The 20,363-nt window shown below is 42.1% G+C and overlaps 1 protein-coding gene across 1 annotated transcript in view; it reads left to right on the forward strand.

The window, feature by feature from the left end:
• TGFBR3 (transforming growth factor beta receptor 3) overlaps positions 1-20,363 on the forward strand; it is a 2,354,992-nt gene that overhangs the window by 1,924,859 nt on the left and 409,770 nt on the right. Inside the window, exon 13 of the mRNA XM_044085660.1 lies at positions 53-352. Within this exon, the coding sequence (XP_043941595.1) occupies positions 53-352 (300 nt within the window). The remainder of the gene's footprint in view (positions 1-52; positions 353-20,363) is intronic.

Raw genomic sequence — 20,363 nt, forward strand, 5'->3', positions numbered from 1 at the left:
TGAGCTTTATAGTGTTCATTCATGCATGCTTTCTTTTTTAATTTTGTTGCAGGTTTCTGTGAATAAAGCTGATGAAGATTTAGGATTTTTAATTCAGACTTGCTTCATCTCTAATTACTCAGACTCTGAAGTGATTACTGAGTACACCATTATTGAAAATATATGCCCTAAAGATGAGTCCGTGAGATTTTACAGTATACAGAAGACAAATTTTCCTATGCTGCATACAGAGACAGATAAGAAAAGATTTAGTTTTGAGTTTAAACCAGTGTTCAACACGTCCTTACTGTTTCTGCACTGTGAACTGTCCCTGTGCTCTAGGAAACAATTCTACGCCCAAGATCTGCCTAAGGTTAGTACTTAAAATTTTACAATTCTTTACCTGAATGTTGTTATGGAAAACTTGTTTAATATCTCTCCCATCATAAGAGTTCATTAACATCCTGTGCTCCAACATAGACCCTGTGTTCCAAAATGGGATACTGCCAGTCAGAATATCTAGAGGCAGATTGATCAGATATGTTTTGTAGGCAGTAAGTTTCAGATTGAGTGGAGCTGACAGTAACCTGTAGTCTGTAGTTATCCCTGAGGAGAGTTGTGAAAAGTTTGTACCTTTGCAAAGTTGGAGGGAGCAACTACTGAGATAGAGCACTGATACCTGCATAACATGCGATGTGAAGTTTTCAATCTCACCGTTCATTCTTTACTGATGGGTTCGGAGCCGATCCCTTGGCTCTGATGTGGCCAGTTGCAAAGCTCGTGGTCTTCAAATAGCTTGAGGCCAAATCCCTATTCCATGATGCACCTGTGAATTACCCCAGACCTAGTTTGCCGCTGCAACAGATCAGATGCTCTGAATTAGCTCGGGCCAGATAAGAAAAATTTTTCATTAAAATTCTTATAAAAGTTTTTTGATAGTATAGTTAGTTAGGATTCTTTATAAAGCTCTTACAGCTTTCAGTGTGTTTTTCCCTTCCCATTTACTGTTTTTTCATATATTTGTAGTTGGCCTCTTTTAGGCATAGTTACTTGTAGTTCTTTAAGGTGTGGTCTGTCTAGCCTTTGGTTTTGTTTAAGGCTCAGTACTGCAAACCTTAGTCCATATAGATAAGGTTATTGCTCCCCTTTTTCAAGCTTGCTGTGATATTTAGTGCCCTTTGTTACATTTGTTTAGATAGTTGTGGTAATTGGATTTCTATGTGATCTGTCTAGCCTTCTGTATTTTTTAGATAAGGCTTAGTCGGTTACTACTGTTTAAAGTTACAGTGAACACTCTTATTTAGATAAGATTGTTGTTTCTCAGCAGTTCTCTTTTTTGACAGTCTGCTTGTGTGATATCATTATTGTGTGTGTGTGGCTTAGCCTGCTTTTTTAAGGTTTACCTGCTATTTTTCTATTCTGTTAAAATTTACTATTGTAGTTTTTGGTGTGGTAGCAGTAAATAATTTCTAACTTTACTATGGCTGACCAAGATAAGCACCCAAAGTCTGGTTCAATTAGCCAAAATGTTATCAGCTTCGACCCAAATGGCTTCAGAGCTGAAGACTATTGCACCAACTATTACTATTCCTACTCCAAACCATACTGGTCCTTCGGAGCCGGAGGAGGCAGACCTGATGTTACTGGAACCCTCGGAGCTGACGCCTGCTCTGGTGTCTTTGACTCCGTGTACTCTGACATCCTCGGTGCCTATTGAGGACTCTAGGAGCTGACACTCTCTAGTTGGGTCTGGGGAGGACAGTTGGACCAACTTGTCAATTCTGACCTTGCCTCTCTGGGACTCAGCTCGAATGAGCTTGGCTCCTATCTCGGGCTCGGAGCCCACTGTTCCCATGCCAGGGGTGTCGATGGTTTTCTCTGATCCGTCAGCTCCTTCACATCGAAGCATGGGTGGTTTCAATGCCATGAGGAGTGTCATGTCTCCTAGGACATCCTCTACCTTGGGTCTGCCCTCCTCCTCCCCAAAAGTGCCCGTGTCTCTGCATCACACATCCTCACTAAGCATAGAGACCAGAGCCTTAGGAAGCCCTAATGGGTGGCCCCTGCTCTTCCGAGACCTCACCAGAGGCTCCCACTGATGAGGTTCCCAGGAAGAAATTGTGCAAGAGGAAGCACCTTGACTCCCCACAGAAGTCTCTCACATTGGATACTGACTTAGATGAGTCAGATTGGTCCCCACGGTCCCCCTCTGAGGATATCTCATTCACTGAGATACTTGAGATCCTTAGGCAGAGGGGTGACTGGCAGTCTAAAAGCCCTACTGAGGATGAGTCAGTTCTCCTTAAGCCTTTTGGGTCTCAGCCCTCCACCTCTTGGGTGACTATGGCCTTCAATGAGCTGATGCAGCTGGTCTCATGAAGGGCGTGTGAGTCTCCGGATACTATGGAGGCTGTCCCTAGGAGGCCTAATAAATTTATTTCTGCCCCACTCGACAAAACATATTTAACTAAAGGTGTTCCGGTTGATGCCATAGTGGTGGTGGCCATCAGGAAGGAAATGTCTGAGACTTCCTCGTCTATCCATCCTCCTAACAGAGACTCCAAGACTATGGACAGATATGGGAAGCGCATGTTCAGTTCAGTGACCTGTGCTCTCTGTACACTGAACTACTTAACCCATTTCACTAGGTTACAAAGAGATCTCCTTAAGGAGCTGGGAGATGCTCTTTAGGATACAGTAGCTGCAGGAGCCTCCAACAAAGTTGCTGCCCAGCTTGCTACCCAAAATTCTATTGTCAACTCATCCATGCGTCTCATTTCCTATGCAGCTGATGGAACGAGTAGGGCAGCAGGTATAGGAATTGCTCTTAGGAGACATTTCTGGATGCGCTTGTGTTCCTTCGCAGAGCCCTTCAAGTCATCCTTCGTGAACACTCCCTTTGATGGCTCATCCCTTTTCGGACCTAAACTGAAGGAAACCTTAACCAGGTGTGAACAGGACGAAATGACTCTTGTCTGCCGTTAGAGTCCGTTTTTCCACCCCTACCCGACCCTATCCCAAAGGTCAACGGGGAGGAAAAATGTGGTTCCGAAAAGCTCAAGGAGCCTTTCTGGGCACACGTGGTGAAACTCCTCCAGGGGCAGAGGAGGGGGTAATAATGGAAGACGCCACCCTCGTGGCAGAGGGGGTCCGCAACACCAGGGTGACAGATATCACTTCTCTTGGAAGCCCTACCAGCGCTCCTGAGAGGAGGCCCAACTGTCCTGCTCTGGAAGCAGTCGGGGGTCGCTTGTCTTTGTACCCAGACGCCTGGCTCAAAATAACAAAAGACAGCTGGATGCAAAGTATCATTTCCTGAGGGTATTTCATTCCCTTCACCACACCCACCCAATCGTAAGAAAAATCCCAGACGTTCCACCCAGTTACAGGGAACAGGCAACTATAGAGGTCCAAACTTTGCTAGCAAAAAGAGTCATCCAACCAGTCCCAGTAGACCAAACAGGATCCGGAACTTACTCAAGATTATTTTTGGTTCCAAAGAAGATGGGGGACTGGAGACCCATATTGGACCTCAGCAGACTGAACCAGTACGTAAAGAAAGAGAAGTTTTGGATGGTCATGCTTCACTCTATACTTCCCTTTTTAGGGAAAGACAATTGGATGTGCTCGATATATCTCCAGGATGCGTACTACCACATAAAAATGGCCAGACCATCCAGGGATCACCTGTGCTTCCGGCTGGGAGCTAATCACTACCAGTCTCGAGACCTGCCCTTTGATCTCACTACAGCCCCCAGAGTGTTCACCAAATGCATGGCAGTGGTCACGGCTCACCTGTGGCGTCTAGGATTCTAGGTGTTTCCGTACTTAGATTATTGGCTCCTTACCGCTACCACCAGGCATCAATTCATTCAGGCCAGGGAGACTCTGCAATCATCTGGGCATTACAATCAACTCAGAAAAATCTGCCTTTTCACCATTGCAGCATATCGTTTTTATCGGGGAAGAGTTGGACACCACCACCACCACCACTCTAAGACTTCCAATGGAAGACTCCTTCTCATTCATCAACATGTCAGCATCCTGTTATCAAAAGACAAAGCACCTGCATCAGAAGTTCTGAAAGTATTAGGCATGATGGTAGCAGCAAATCTAGCCATACCACTAGCTCGGATGCACATGCGGGTTCTTCAATGGCTGTTGTTCACTCAATGATCTTACCAAGAGCTGCCCATGAATCACACTATAATGATTACAAATTCTTGCAAGAAGGACCTTCACTGGTGGTTGACCTTACTTCATGTCACGATAGAACATCCATTTGTGCTACCCCCTCCAGCAGCCACTGTGACCATGGACGCTTCCCTGATAGGGTGGGGGGCATTTTAGGGAAAGACTGCCCAAGACACATGGACTGACCAAGAGACACATCTGCATATCAATTTCCTAGAAATGAGAGCAGTACTTTTGGCATTGCAGTACTTTCAGGACACTTTTCCTCTGGGTATAATTGTGATTCAGACAGACAACATGTTGGTGGTCTGGTATTTGAACAAACAAGGAGGAATCAAGTCTTACCCCCTTTGTTGAGAGGCTGTCGGAGTTTGGTAGTAGGCTGTTTCCACCAAGTGCTTTCTGTTGGCAACACACATCCTGGGGAGATCCAATGTAATAGCAGACAAACTGAGCAGGGCAGTCTTGTTGCCCCATGAGTGGTCCCTCAAGAAAAGTTGCGGATATGATATTCCACAGGTGGGGCCAGCCTTGCTGTGACCTTTTTGCCAGTCACATGAACACAAAATGCAGAATCTACTTTGCCTTGATTCCCCCTTCGGGAGAAGCCCCAAGGGATGCACTCGTACACGATTGGCCTCTGGGTCTCCTCTATGAATTTACACCAATCCCATTGATACCCAAAGTTCTACAGAAAGCAAAATCCCTGGGAAAGACCATCATTCTTATAGCCCCTCACTGGCTTCGTCAGATTTGGTACCCTTCCTTCAGCTTCATCTTGTGGAGGATCCCTGGATCCTGGACCCAGTTGCAGACCATCTGACACATCAGTTGGGGGATCTTCATCCTTCTTTGCAGTCCCTGAAGCTGACACCTTGGCTGCTCCAGTTCCCATCATAGCCAGGTTCTATAACCTTTCCAATGAGACAAAACAGATCCTTTTGTCCTCTCATAAATCTTCTACCAGAAAGCTAGATTTCAGCAAATGGAAGAAATTTTCTATATGGGCCTCTAAAAATAATATTGATCCTTACCAAGCTCCTATGGTTTCCATATTAGAATTCTTGACTATGATTTTCAATAAAGGAGCTGCAGCAGCAGCAGTTCGGGTTCAATTAGCTGCTATTTCTAATTTTCATCTTGGATTTGAAGGTTTGAATATCATTTCACAAGTTATCCAAAGCATTTCCCAAAGGGACTTTTCATATTAGGCCCCCTGTGAAATCTCCCTATTCTCCATGGAATCTAAATTTTATGCTCTCACGTATAATTCTTCAGCCATTTGAATCAGCTTCATCTTGTGATCTCAAATTTTTGTCTTGGAAGACCATCTTTTTGGTAGCTATCACTTCTGCCCACAGAGTGTCAGAGCTTCAGGCTTTATCCATCAAGCCTCCCTATTTGATATTTCTTGCTGACAGAGTTTCACTTAGAACAAATCCTTCATTCTTGCCCAAATTTGCTCTGAAACCAATCTCAACCAAGTTATTGATTTGCCAGTTTTCTTCCCCAATCATTCTAACAATTTAGAGTATGTGCTGCACAAACATGATGTTCACAGACAGCTCAGATTTGGATAGAACAAAAGATTTCAGGAAATCAGACCAGCTTTTTGTTTCATTCTCAGACTCCAGACAAGGGAGACCAGTGGCTAAAACAACACTGTCTAAATGGTTATCTGATTGTATCACCTTTGCCTATTCAGCTGCCAATATGGCTTTACAACACAAGATTAAAGTTCACTCAGCCAGAGCAGTTTTTACATCATCTGCTTTTTCTGCCAGACTTCCCATTGGTAACATTTGTGCAGCAGCCACTTGGTCAAAACCTCATACTTTTATCACTCATTACAAAGTTGACAAGACCTCCAGGGACAGGTCCTCATTTGGATCCATGGTCCCAAGAAATATACTCCCGTAAGCCACCCGAGATTGATGGTGCTTGGGATGCTACCCATCAGTAAAGAATGAACGGCGAGATTGAACAACTTCACATAAAGAAGTTATGTAGTTATCATAACGTTCCATGTGAGTTGTTCATCTCGCCTTCATTCTTACATCCCTCCCTTCTTCCCCCTCCTGGGCTGATATATGACTGAGATGCTGGATCCATCCTGGTTACTTAAACCTTCTCTTCCTTTTCTCTAGGAATGTAACAATGACATGTGGTATTAGTATATGCAGCAAACGAGATCTGATGTAATTCACAGGTGCATCATGGAATAGGGACTTGGCCTCGAGCTATTTAAGACCTTGAGCTTTACAATTGGCCGTATCGGAGCCGAGGGATCGGCTCCAAACCCATCAGTAAAGAATGAAGGTGAGATGAACAACTCACATGGAACATTATGGTAAGTACATAACTTTTTAATGTCATGGCGGTTTGTATCCATATTCATCCACGGTTACCCTCCTGTTGCTGATAATGTACATGCAGTTTTCAGATTGCTTGTTCTGCTGTGTTAAGAACTTCCAGGCCTTTCAGTAGAGGCCTGGGGAAAAAGCTCCAACATATTACAGATCATGTGTTTAGTGCGGAGAGAGGCCATAGAGATTCTGTAGTCCAGAACATACCTCTCAGCTGTCCCTGATTTTCTGGGACTTCCCTGATTTTGACTCTAGTTTTTAGCTCTGTCCCTCTTAATACCTCTTAAAACTGGTAATGAATTAATGATAACAAAGTTACAGACTTTTACTTCAGAAAATGTATATTAATTCACATTCTGGTATTCTGTCAGGGTCTCAATTTAACACTACTGATATTTTAAAAGTGTACCTGATTGTCCCTTATTTCTGCATTTGTCCTTGAGTATATTGATATTTGTTTCTGATTGGTTAAGAGCTGTGGTCAAGAGTAAGCTGTACCCTTACTACAAGAAAATGAGAAATGGCAAATGCCACTCAGTCCTTGCCGTCATAGCAGCTAATAGGTCTTGGGTCAATGGCATCTCAGAAGTGAGCTGTCCTTGTCACGAACAGCGTGGTTGAGAAAATGAGTGAGAGGTGCATTCATTTTTGTTGTTTATTGTGATGCATCCATTCATTAAAAAGAGTGGTCTCAGTGCTACTTTTCTTGTGGTATCTGAAAATTGATGTTTCAACCATAAAATCAAAATATGGATTGCAGGAATATCACTGTTTTATTGGGGGGAGCTATGTACTTTGTTCCCATCTGTCCTTGTCCTGTTGCCAACTTTCTCTTCAAAGTAAGTAGCTTAAATGAGTCCGCCATCTCCACCTGTTGGAACATATTTGCTGTTAGGCGATTATGTGTAGGCGAAAGCTAAATACATATTTGCCTGTCAGTTACATTGATGGTTTTCCTGTTGAAGAGATGCAAAGAAAATATGGCTTTTTGCCAACATTCTGATTTAGACAGCATTCTTTCAATTCAGAAGTTGTCCCTGAACAGTATTTCGGAGGTTTAATTGATAATTTACAATTGATGAACCAGACTTCAGATGTTTGTAACTGCATTTCTAAACAGTAGTGCTATAAAATGTTTATTAACTAATTTAGTTAAATATTCAAATTCATGTTTCATATGCTTATGTAAATTTGCATTGCAAAGTCCATAGGTTTATTTACTTATGTATTTATTTATTAATATTGTTTACATGGGTAGGGCACTAAACTTGAAATCATATATCAGCATACATAAGTTGAAAATAGATCTGTTATCACTTACAACATGATGCTCTATAATAATATAACAACAGCTTTTAATGAAAAATTGTGATGTGATGTAATTTATATAGATTTAACTTTAGCATTTTACAGGGTCATACACAAAACACTGACCAGTAAATTAGAATGACTAGTTATTGATGTACTCTTGATAAGATGGATAACTGCATGGCTTACAAATAGGATATGGCAAGTATCGTATAGCAATTGGACAGGTAAATTTCAAGGTTATAGTCAGGGTGACCCACAGGGCTGTGCCCTTGGCCTATATTTGATTAGATTGTATCATCCAGATCTATCATTTTCATCTGAAGTGTTCTGCAGTCTGTATGCAGATAACTTGAAATTGGGTAAACTGATTACATGTGTTACAGACAGGGCATGTCTGCAAAAGAATTTGACTAAATTGACCATTTGGGCACAGATGAATAATACGCTGATAAATACATAAAAAAAATTAAGCATATGATATTCGGGAGAAATAAAATGAAAGGTGAATATTTAATATAGCACACAGTGTTTGAAACTGTAGATTCATTTAAGGACCAGGGTATATGGGTAGATCCAGCTTTAAGTTTTTTCTAATCATACCAACCATTTGCTTAATGATAGTTGTAGAACTATAGGTTGTATAAAAAGATTTATAAAGTTTAGGAAATCAAAAATGATGAAGTTATTGTTTGTTAGTTACGTCAGACTCAGACCTGAGTATGGAATAACAATATGGAAACTTTGTAAGAAAACAAGCATGAGTAAACTGGAGAGAGTACAGCAGAAATACACCAAGGTCATCCATGGATGTGAAAATTTAAGTTATTATGAAATACTAACATATCTGAACTTGTACAGTGTTTCGTATAGATATTTAAGAGGATAACTTATTCAGCTATATAGGGCATTTAAAGACAGCTACCTCTGGGAATGTTTGGGTTACTACAACTGCCATATGAGGGGCATTGTTTATATAGCTTGTTTGTACTCAATGCCTTGCATTTTTATATAGGCAAAACAGAGTGCAAATTAAAACAGCGCATCTATGACATTATTAAACAGAAGTCAGACAATGCATTATATAAACACTTGTGCAGCTATAATAGCTTTGATTTTTCTGTTTTAGAACAAGTTGAACATAGCCCAAGAGGTGGTCCTTGGAATACAGTTCTCGAACAAAGAGAATTGTGGTGGCAGCTTTACCTTAATGCTTCAGTGTTTCCTGGTCTTAATAATATTGTCACTATCAGTAGTCTGCGTAAAATGAGGGTGTTTAATAGGTAGTGTTGCATTCATTGCTTTTAATTTTATATGGAGATCTGTTTATATGTGTAATAGTATTTGTTTGTCATCTTAATATTGTGCCGGCCTTAGGCATAGGCCAACTAGGCGGCCGCCTAGGGCGCCGCTCTAGCAGGGGCACTTTTCCAATATTTATTTTGTGTAAGTAGACGAGGATGGGGGCACTGGGTGGTGTGGTAGGGGGCATCATGGAGCCCTGTTGCCTAGGGCATCAGTTGACCTAAGGCCGCTTGTGTGTGTGTGTGTGTGTGTGTGTGTGTGTGTGTGTGTGTGTGTGTGTGTGTATATGTTTTCATTAGCACTCCTCAGTCATTTATGTTATGCCTTTACGAATGAATTGGCAGTATCATGTGATTAAGTAGGGTATTTGTATAATCCATTCATTTTTACTTATCTGATGACGTCTATTATTCAGTGGACGAAAGTGCTAATTTTTATTGGTTTATTTTTAGAGAAACACTCCATGAGTATGTGCCTTCTGTTATTTTTTTTACTTTCATCAGTTGTAATAGTTTTTGGTTTGTACTAATGTTTGGGGTTATCAAGTAAGTAGAGAATCATCAGACAACTTATGTAGAAGATTCTATAGGAATGAGAAGTGTACTAACTGGTTTTCTGAGAGAGCAGCTGATGAATGGTATAGACTATAGACTACCAGATTACAGTAAACAAGCACTAGTTTTGATATTCCTAGACTCTTATTAAGGGGAACAACTGTTTAGGTATATTGGCAGGCTAGAAGAGCATTAATGCCCATGCTTGAAATATTTGTATGTATGCATGTACTCAGTATTGACAAATTTTCAAGCTTGGCCCAGTGAACTATAAAACATTTCACAAACAAAAAATACAGAAATGTAAGCAATAACAGAATAGTTCAGACAAATTTATTTCATAGGAAAAAAATGTGTATGTACATTCTAGTGAGTAAGCACAATCCAATGTACAGTATGTGCATTAGTTTCTAAAGTGGGTCAGTCTCCGGTGATTTTTGAGAGGTGAAGAGACTCTGAAAAGAAACAGGTTGGTGATGTGTCCCTTGCTGAAGCAGGAGCATTTTGCTTGAATGAAGTGATTTTTGAGTTGCATTCTGAATTTAGAGTAAGTGTTCATTTCCCTAATGTCAATGGGGAGAGCATCCCAAAGAGTAGGTGTCTGAGAGGAGAAAGCTTGTGCAGTGCTGTGCAGTTTGGTTCTAGGGGTAATGAGAGTTGGTGTGGCTTGTGAGTAGTGTTTCAAGTTATATGAGAGGTTTTTCATGAAATTTAACTGCAAGGAGAGTAAATGTTTGGAGCTGGAGTTGTTTGTAGCGATGAGATCCTAAAGTAGGTTAGATCTTTGTTTTATGGGTAGCCATTTGGATTTTTCTAGGGTGATACAGTGGTGCTCATAGAGAGGTGAGTTTGTAATGAATCAACAGATGCTGTTAGAGATAGCGTGCAATGTGGTAGTGTTTTACTTGGAGGCAGAAGCCTGTATTTGAGCTGAGAAAGGAGAACTTCTTTACCAGTGGCTGCTCTGTCTGGTTTGGATAGAAAAGGGAAGATCTTTTGGACCCAGAAGAGGAGAGAGTTTATTTTAGTTCTCACTTTGTGTGGAACTGTAAGTTTAGTGACTTCTCAAGCCATAGTTCTAGATATTTAAAGGTGGAGGCTGTCTTTGTGGAATGGTTGCGTAGGTCAAAGATAGTTAAACAGTCAGGTGCTTGATTTTTCTGTGGAATTCTGAAAAACATAGTTTTCATCTTGATGGGGTTAAGCAGTTATTTATGGTTTATGAACCACTGGTGGAGCTTATATAAGTCTGACTGGAGTTAGCACTGAATGTTGCTGTGAGAGTAACCTGATCACTAAATGATCATGTCATCAGCTTAGAAAATAAGTAGGAGATGGGGAGGTCACAAGGAAGTTTGTTAATGAATATGGAGAAGCAAAAGGGGCAAGAATGGATCTTTGTGCTACACCATTGGTAATAGATGCAGATTTGTATTGGGAGGATCCTATTTTAACTCTGTAAATATTGGAAAAGCATTGCACCACAAGTATTAATATTTCATCTGAGTATTCAAACTTACTAAGCAACCAAAATGGTGAAAAAACAGCTTCAATAACAGGCTTTTACCATATTAAATCCACAATATATGAAATATAAAGCTTTGCTGTTATAAAAGTCAAGTGGCATTGTAATTCCACAGCTTTAAAACATGTAGATGTCATAAAAACAGAAAAAAATGAACATAAAAGTGAAGAACCCTTTTGATGTAAACAATGGACAAGCGCTTTCAGCTTTTTCAAGCCTTCTTCAGATCCTATTTTAACTCTGACATGTCTGTCAGCGAGGAAGTTTTAAACCAGGGAACAGAGTCTAGACGGATACCAATTTCACTTTGTTTTGAAGAAGAAAGTGACAATAAGGTTGAATGCCTTTGTCTGATCTTTAAATAGGACATCCGTAAGGAGGCCATTATCAGAGCTTAGGATGATGCCATCAGTTAAGGAACAACATGCTGTTATAGTACTTTACCCAGGTCAGAGTCCATGTTGTTTGGAGTAGCACAGCTGGGACTGCTGGATATAGAGGGAGAGTTGGGTGTAGACTATCTTTTCAAATGTTTACCCATTGTTGGGAGGATGGATACTGGATGGAAGTGAGAGGTATGTTTTGGATTGGTTTGCTTTGCAAGGGTTTGATTACAGCAGTTATCCAACTCTGTGGCATAATATTTTGTGTGAGATATAGAATGTGAAGTTGTTCATTCTTACAGATGGGTTTGGATGCCGATCCACAGCTCTGAGTCGGCCTACTACAAAGCTCGAGGTCCTGAGACAGCTCGAGGCCAAGTCCCTATCCCATGATGCACCTGGAGTTACCTCAGGTTTAGTTTGCCACTGCAATAGATCGGAGGTTCCTCGCATAGCTCGAGCCAGTACATAATTCCTTTCTAAAAATGTATCTGAATAACTTGTTATTTCTCTGTTTTAGAGTTAGCTTAGCACTTATAGCTCTTATAGTTTTATTGTGTGTATTTCCTTTCCTTGGTGTGCCTTTTCCTGATTAGGTAATAGCTCTCTTTGGCCTCATTTTTTGCTGTAGGCCTTTTTATATTTGGTGTAGTTTAACTATTAGTTGTGTGCTTTTGAACAGTGGCAGTTTGTCACAGCTTTTTGATATATATTTAGATATATATGTATTACAGTGCCTAGATAAGTAGTTATAGTGTGTGTGTGTTTAATAGCATATTTAGCCCATAGTTTTTAAGGGCTTATTTGAAATAGTTTTGGATGTGTCTTGTTTTACTACAGTATCTTTACTTGAGACTGTATATTCCATTATGGCTGACCCAGGATAAGCATAAACATCCTAAATCAGGTTCTAAGAAATGTACAAAATGTGGACAGAAAATGTCTGTCAGTGATAGCTATGTAAATAGTGTGTACTATCTGGGAGCATTGCACCTTCAGGAAAGCTGCTCCATTTGTCATTAATTCTCTTCTAGAGTTCTTCAGGAGAGAAAGAGGAAGTTAATTGACAGAGGACTAGTCAAACCATATTTTCAGGAAGCTTTGAGTGACCAGGACAGGTCTGGTAAATCCTCAAAGACTTCTAAGGCTTATACTTCGGGAGTTAAAAAATCAAAGAAACCTTTGATGTCAGCTCCACAACCCTCGTAGCTGAGCACCTTGTCTTTTCGGAGCCTGTCCCCAGTCCTGGAACTGGTATCCGAGGTACCTAAATCGCCAGTCAATTAGTCAAGTAATCAATTTATTAATCAATTAGATTAATTGATCAATTGTTGATCAATCAGTGCTCCCATCCATCCGTTCATGTTGGTCCTCGATTAGCCTTTCTGATTTGGATGTGGATCGTGTAGTGCAGAAGCTGCTACAGGCACCAGCGTTTGCAAAATTTTTATCGGCTCTGACTCAAGTGGTGTCGGAACCAAAGACTGTATTACCATCTACTTCATTTCCTCCTCCAGGCCATGCTGGTCCTTCGGAGCCAGAGGAGTCAGACTTGCTGATTGTTGAGCCTAGAAGCCGACGCCTCTTCCAGTGTCATCGGTTCCATTTACTTGGACTTCCTCAGTGCTGATCAAGGAGTCTAGGAGCCGTTCGAGGAGTCTAGGACACTGACACTCTCCGGTTGGATCCGGGGAGGATAGTCAGACTGACTTGTTGGTTCTGACTTTGCCTATCGGGGCGTTGGCTTGGATGAGCTCGGCTCCTACCTCTGGTTTTGAGCCCACTGTCCCGGTGCTGGGGGGATCGATGGTTTCCTCAGATCCAGCAGTCCCTTCTCATCGGAGCAGAGGTGCCTTCGAAGTCATGAAGAGAGTTATGTCTCTGAAGACATCTACGTCTTCAGGTCCGACGTCCTCCTCCCCAAAAGCGACTGTCTGCTTCTGTTTCACAGATCATTTCTAAGAGTAGAGACTCAGAGCCTCAGGAAGCCCCATTGGGTGGCCCCTGCTCTTCCGTGACCTCACCAGAAGTTTCCACTGATGAGGTTCCTAGGAAGAGAACCTGTAAGAGGAAGCACTTTGACTCCCTGCAGGAGTCTCTCACATCTGATACTGACTTGGATGAATCAGAAATGTCCCCACGGTCCCCCTCTGAGGATATTTCATTTGCTGAGATACTAGAAATCCTTAGGCAGAGGAGTGACTGGCAGTCCACCAACCCTACTGAAGATGAGTTGGTTTTCCTGAAGGCTTTTGGGTCTCAACCCTCCACCTCTTGGGCGACTCTGCACTTCAATGAGCTCATGGAGCTGGTCTCACGAAGGGCGTGGGAGTCTCTGGACACCATGGAGCCTGTCCCTAGGAGGCCTAATAAATGTATTTCTGTCGCCCAGGAAAAGTCCTTTTTTACTAAGGGAGTGCCAGTTGATGCCATGGTGGTAGTGTCAGCCACCAAAAAAGAGATTTCGGAAACTTCTTCCTCTATCCCTCCTCCTAACAGAGATTCCAGGATCATGGCTAGGTATGGGAAGCGCACGTACAGTTCAGCGACGTTTGCACTGCATTCACTGAACTATCTCATCCATTTTACGAGACTCCAAAGAGATGTTCTAAAAGAGTTGGAGATACTCTTCGGGGTACAGTAGCTGCAGGAGCTTCAGATAAAGTTGCCTCCCAGCTTGCTACCCTCAATTTCACAGTGAACTCTTCCATGCGCCTCATTTCATATGCAGCTGATGGAACTGGTAGGGCAGCGGGTACAGGAATTGCTCCTAGGAGACACTCCTGGATGCGATTGTGTTCCTTCGTGGAGCCTTTTAAGTCATCCTTTGTGAACACCCCCTTTGATGGCTAGTCCCTTTTCAGGCCCAAAGTTAAGGAAACTTTAGCCAAGTGTGAACACGAAGGAAAGACTCTGTCTCCCGTCGGAGTCTATTTTTCCACTCCTACCAGACCCTACCCCAAGGGTCAAAGGGGAGGAAATATGTGGTTCCAAAAAGCCCAAGGAGCCTTTCAGGACACACATGGCGAACCCCCCTCCAGGAACAGAGGAGGGGGGCAATAATGGAAGATGCCACCTTCATGGCAGAGGGGGTCCACAAAACCAGGATGATGGAGATCAGTTCTTTGGGAAGCCCTACCAGTGCTCCTGAAAGGAGGCCCAACTGTCCTACTCTGGAGGCAGTCCGGGGTTGCTTGTCTTTGTATCCAGACGCCTGGCTCAAAATAACAAATGACAGCTGGGTACAAAGTATTATTTCCAGAGGCTATATCATTCCTTTTGCTAACCCCCTCCATTGACAACAAAAATCCAGGATGTTCCATCCAGTTACAGGGAACAGGCAACAGTAGAGGTCCAAACGTTGCTAAGAAGGAGTCATCCAACCAGTCCCAGCAGACCAGATAGGATCCGGAACTTACTCAAGATTCTTTTTAGTTCCAAAAAAGAGAGACCTGGAGACCTATTTTGGACCTCCGCAGACTAAACAGATCTGTCAAGAAAGAGAAGTTCCAGATGGTCACGCTTCAGTCAATACTTCCCTTTTTAGGAAAAGACATTGGATGTACTTGATAGATCTCCAGGATGCGTACTACATAAAAATGGCCAGACCATCCAGGGATCATCTGCGCTTCTGGCTGGGGGCCAATCATTACCAGTTTCGAGTCCTGCCCTTTGGTCTCACTACAGCCCCCAGAGTGTTCACCAAATGTATGGCAGTGGTCACAGCTCACCTGAGACATTTAGGATTCCAGGTGTTTTCATACCTAGACGATTGGATCCTCACCGCCACCACCAGGCATCAGCTCATACAAGCCCAGGGACACCAGTCTTTCTCTCTACAGTCATCTGGGCATTACAATAAAAAAGCACAAAAGCACCTATCAGTCAAATAACTTTAAGTAGCAGCGTAAAACAAAAAACAAAACCTAAATGTTCACTGCAACTTTTAATGGTCATACAAATTGTACAAAGCTTTTGCGTAAAACTCTTTCTCATCAATTGATTATGTGTGTGGATTGGGTGAATTGTTTTTTAAAAATGGCATGTTCTGCTGATGATTTTATACATTGAGAAAGAGTTTTACTTAAAAGCTTTATATGATCTGTATGACTATTATACGTTGCATTGAATGTTTAGGTTTTGTTTTTTCGTTTGGCATTACAGTAAACTCAGAAAAATCTGCCTTATTGCCATCGCAACATACCGTTTTTATCGGAGCAGAATTGGACACCACCACCACCACTTTGAGACTTCCAGCAGAAAGAGTCTTACTACTCCTTCAGCAGGTCCACAATATCATATCCAAAGATAAGGCTCCAGCATTAAAAGTACTAAAATTGTTAGGCATGATGGCAGCTGCAGTATTAGCCATACCGTTGGGTCGCATGCAAATGCAGATTCTTCAATGGCTGTTATTCACTTAATGGTCTTACCAAGAGCTCCCAATGTCTCATCTAATAATAATCACAAACACATGCAAAAAGGATCTTCTGTGGTTGACCTCTCTTCATTTTACGATAGGTTGTCCTTTTGTTCTACCTCCACTACTGGCCACAGTGACCACGGACACTTCCCTGATAGGGTGGGGGGCATTTTCAGGGAAGAACAGCCCAAGGCACATGGACAGAACAGGAGACACATCTGCATATCAATGTCCTGGAGATGAGGCAGTACTTTTAATGTTGCAGTACTTGCAGGATTCTCTTCCTCTGGGACCAATTGCGATTCAGACGGACAACATGTCAGTGGTCTTGTACTTGAACAAACAAGGAAGAACCAGGTCCTACCACCTTTGTCACAAGGCCCTAAGAGTATGGCAGTGGGCTACATCCACCCAGCGCTTTCTGTTAGCAATGCACATCATGGGGAAATCTGGTATGATAGCAGAAAAACTGAGCAGAACAGTTTTGTTGCCTCACGAGTTGTCCCTCAAGAAAGAAGTAGCGGAGAGAATTTTCCGCAGGTGGGGCCAGCCTTGCTGTGACCTTTTGGGCAACTACATGAACATGAAGTGCAGAAGCTACTTTGCCCTGATTCCCCCTCCGGGAGAAGCCCCAAGGGATGCACTCGTACATGATTGGCCTCCGGGTCTCCTCTATGCATTCCCACCAATTCCCTTGATACCCAAAGTGTTACAGAAAGCAAAAGCCCTGGGAAGGACCATCATTCTAATAGCCCCTCATTGGCCTCATCAGGTTTGGTTCCCCTTCCTTTGACTTCATCAGTTGGAGGACCCTTGGATTCTGGACCCAGTTCCATATCTTCTGACGCACTCATCGGGGGAACTTCATCTCTCTCTTCAGTCCCTGAAGTTGACAGCTTGGCTGCTCCAATTCCCAGCATAGCCAGGTTCCATAACTTTTCAAATGAAATGCAGCAGATTCTGATATCTTCTCATAAATCTTCTACTAGGAAGCTATATCTTAGCAAATGGAAAAGATTTTCTATGTGGGCCTCTCAAAATAACATTGACACCTACCAAGCCCCTATTGCCTCCATATTAGAGTTCTTGACTATGCCTTTCAATAAAGGAGCTGCAGCAGCAACAGTTCGGGTTCAACTTGCCACTATCTCTAATTTTCACCTTGGATTTGAAGGATTGAACATAATGTCACACAAACTATCCAAAGCCTTTCTCAAAGGGGCTTTTCATCTCAGACCACCTCCCTTATACCCCATGAAATCTAAATTTTATGTTTTCACGCATTATTCTCCCTCCTTTCGAACCAGCTTCCTCATGCAATTTGAAATATTTGTCATGGAAGACTATCTTTTTAGTAGCCATCATTTCTGCCCGCAGAGTGTCAGAGCTTCAGGCCTTGTCCATAAAGCCTCCTTATTTGATTTTCTATGCTGACAGAGTCTCCCTGTGAGCTAATCCCTCATTTTGCCCACAGTTTGTACGGAAACTAACCTAAACCAGATTATAGATTTGCCAATGTTTTTTCTCAAACACACCAACAACTTAGAGTATATGCTGCGCAAGCTTGATGTTCATAGACAGCTCAGATTTTACTTGGATAGAACAAAAGAGTTCAGGAAATCAGAACAGCTTTTCATTTCCTTTTCAGATTCCAGAAAAAGTGAAAAGGTCTGCCAGTGGCAAAAACAACTCTGTCTAAATGGTTATCTGATTGTATCACATTTGTTTATTCAGCTGCTAATATGCCCTTACAACACAAGATTAAGGCTCATTCTACCAGAGCAGTATCTACATCCTCTGCCTTTTCTGCTAGACTTCCTATAGACAACATTTGTGCAGCAACCACTTGGTCAAGACCTCATATCTTTATCACTCATTACAAAGTTGACAGGGCATCCAGGGACAGGGCCTCCTTTGGGTCTACTGTCCTGAAAAACATACTCCTATGAGCCACCTGTGAAAGATGGTGCTTGGGACGCTACCCATCTGTAAGAATGAACAGCGAGATAGAACAACTTCACATAAAGAAGTTATGTACTCCCCATAATGTTCCATGTGAGTAGTTCATCTCGCCTTCATTCTTACTTCCCACCCTCCTACCCTCTCCAAGGTTTTTCGAGGACTGAGATACTAGATTCTTCCTGGTTGCTCAATCCTCCTATGGCTTTCTCTTAAACAGTGATAGAATGACACATGGTATTATTATGCACAGCAAACAAGATCTGAGGTAAATCCAGGTGCATCATGGGATAGGGACTTGGCCTCAAGCTGTCTGAAGACTCCAGCTTTGTAGTTGGCCAACTCGAAGCCGAGGATCGGCCCCAAACCCGTCTGCAAGAATGAAGGCAAGATGAACAACTCACATGGAACATTATGGTTAGTACATAACTTCTTTTTATATATGTGGGAGAGAGGTAAACATAGATGCTTTCTGCAGTGATAGAACACTGTGAACCCCCATGGTTCTTAGTTTCATATGTATAAACTTGACTAATGACCACCAGGGCCTTTGTAAGCCTGAATGTGAAATCCAACCCAATTATGTCCCTATGTATCATGGGTATTGATTAGGAGGTGGTATGTTAGTTAGGAAGTTTCTAGAGGTGATGTGTGTGGGGTGGGGGGTATGTCAGTTTTGGCATTACTGTCTGCCTATGTCTAGCAGAGACATGGTGGCCAGACCCAGGGTGAATTTCCTATTTCCCATCCATTCTTCAAGGTTATACTTAAATAAGGTTAGGGATGGGCTCTGACATGGATGATTTCAGTACATGGAGATCCTGTGAGACATGTATCTTCCCCACCAACATGTCTCTCTTATGTCCCAGGCAAAATTTAAATCCTTGGATGTAGTGGCTCTGATGCTGTTCATTTTGCAGATGTGCAAAAGGTCCATCAGAGCTAGATCTGAGGATGCCTTGTATGCTAGGCATAGATTGCCTCTCAGTAACCTGTAGGAGACAGAGTATTGAAATATGGCTTTAAGGAACTCCATATAGGGCATCGTGTTTATACCCTGAATTCTGCTGGTGAGGAACCTTTTGGGTGTTCCAACCGTTGCATAAGTCTGGTCAGATACATGCCAAAGGGGGCATTATACTCAATGATGGGTATAATAAGGGCAGAATAAAGTGGCACTATGACTTCTTTGGACATTAATGTCATGCCGTTATAAGTTGGGAGACATAGAATAATTTTCTTACTACCTTGGCGATATTTTGGATTATGGGCTGTTGTCTCCATGTGTTTCCTGATCCCTGACTACCGGATCAAGTCTTAGGGATGCTTTATCAATGGAGTAATTAGCCTGAGTGGCAGTGTTCCCAAAAAAGCACTGTAGTACATTTCTTGGCATTGAGTTTTAATTGATGACTTTGGCACCGGTAATTTGCCTGTGTATAATACACATACATACACAGGAATCAGACTATTGGTTGAAACTATCAATTGCCGAAAATATAAAAACCTTGCATAGCTGACCAAAAAGTCATTGTTACTATATGTACTGGCTTCTTGTCAGTACAAGGTTACAGTACATTGAGGGTCAGGGAATTTGCCCTTTCCCCACTGTATTGTGATCTCAGACTTGATTTATATTATTAGCAGGCAGTATGGGGCTGCAGGGGTGCAGTTTCTTTTTTTTTTCAGCAAGTTAGTGATCGACAAGTTATGTTCAATCACTTGTCATTTGATAATCTGCTCTGTCCCCTCTATCAAGGAACTCCAAGAAAAAACTCAGGCAGCCCTCCACAATATTGAAAACTACTTAACAGCCTGTCAACTTGTACTTAACCCCAATAAAACCAAGCATACGGGCTTCTATAATACCTCAACAACAACCAACCACCTATCCCTATTTCCTTCTCCAATGACACAAAAATAGAATCCATTAAACATACAAAACTTCATGGTGTCACAATTGATAGTGGACTTAAGTTTATCAAATAACTTGTACTAACAATTAAAAAGGTTCATGTCAAACTGTGTTCTCTCTATAGGGCTAAATTGTATCTTACTGACCATGCCAGACCCGCAACAGCCAGAACCCATCTCTTATCTTCCCTGATTTACTGTTCACAAATATTTACCATTCTTCATAAATCTGAACTGAATAGCCTTGTATCATGCTATAACAAAATAGCCAAATTTGCCAGTAATCAGTCTCAAAGATCTCACCATTGCACTGCCCTTCTCCAGCTAAACTGATTAGAACTCACTCGTCTGCTTACTCTAATTGCCCATACAGTCTTGTACAAACCTGACAACTGCCCAGCTCTATCTGACCTTGTCCAACCCTACACTAACGTAAAATCTCTTAGGTCTGCT

The sequence above is a fragment of the Protopterus annectens genome, chromosome 10.part0 (genome assembly GCF_019279795.1).
Source record: "Protopterus annectens isolate FY-2018-M chromosome 10.part0, PAN1.0, whole genome shotgun sequence".
Lineage (NCBI taxonomy): Eukaryota > Metazoa > Chordata > Ceratodontiformes > Protopteridae > Protopterus > Protopterus annectens.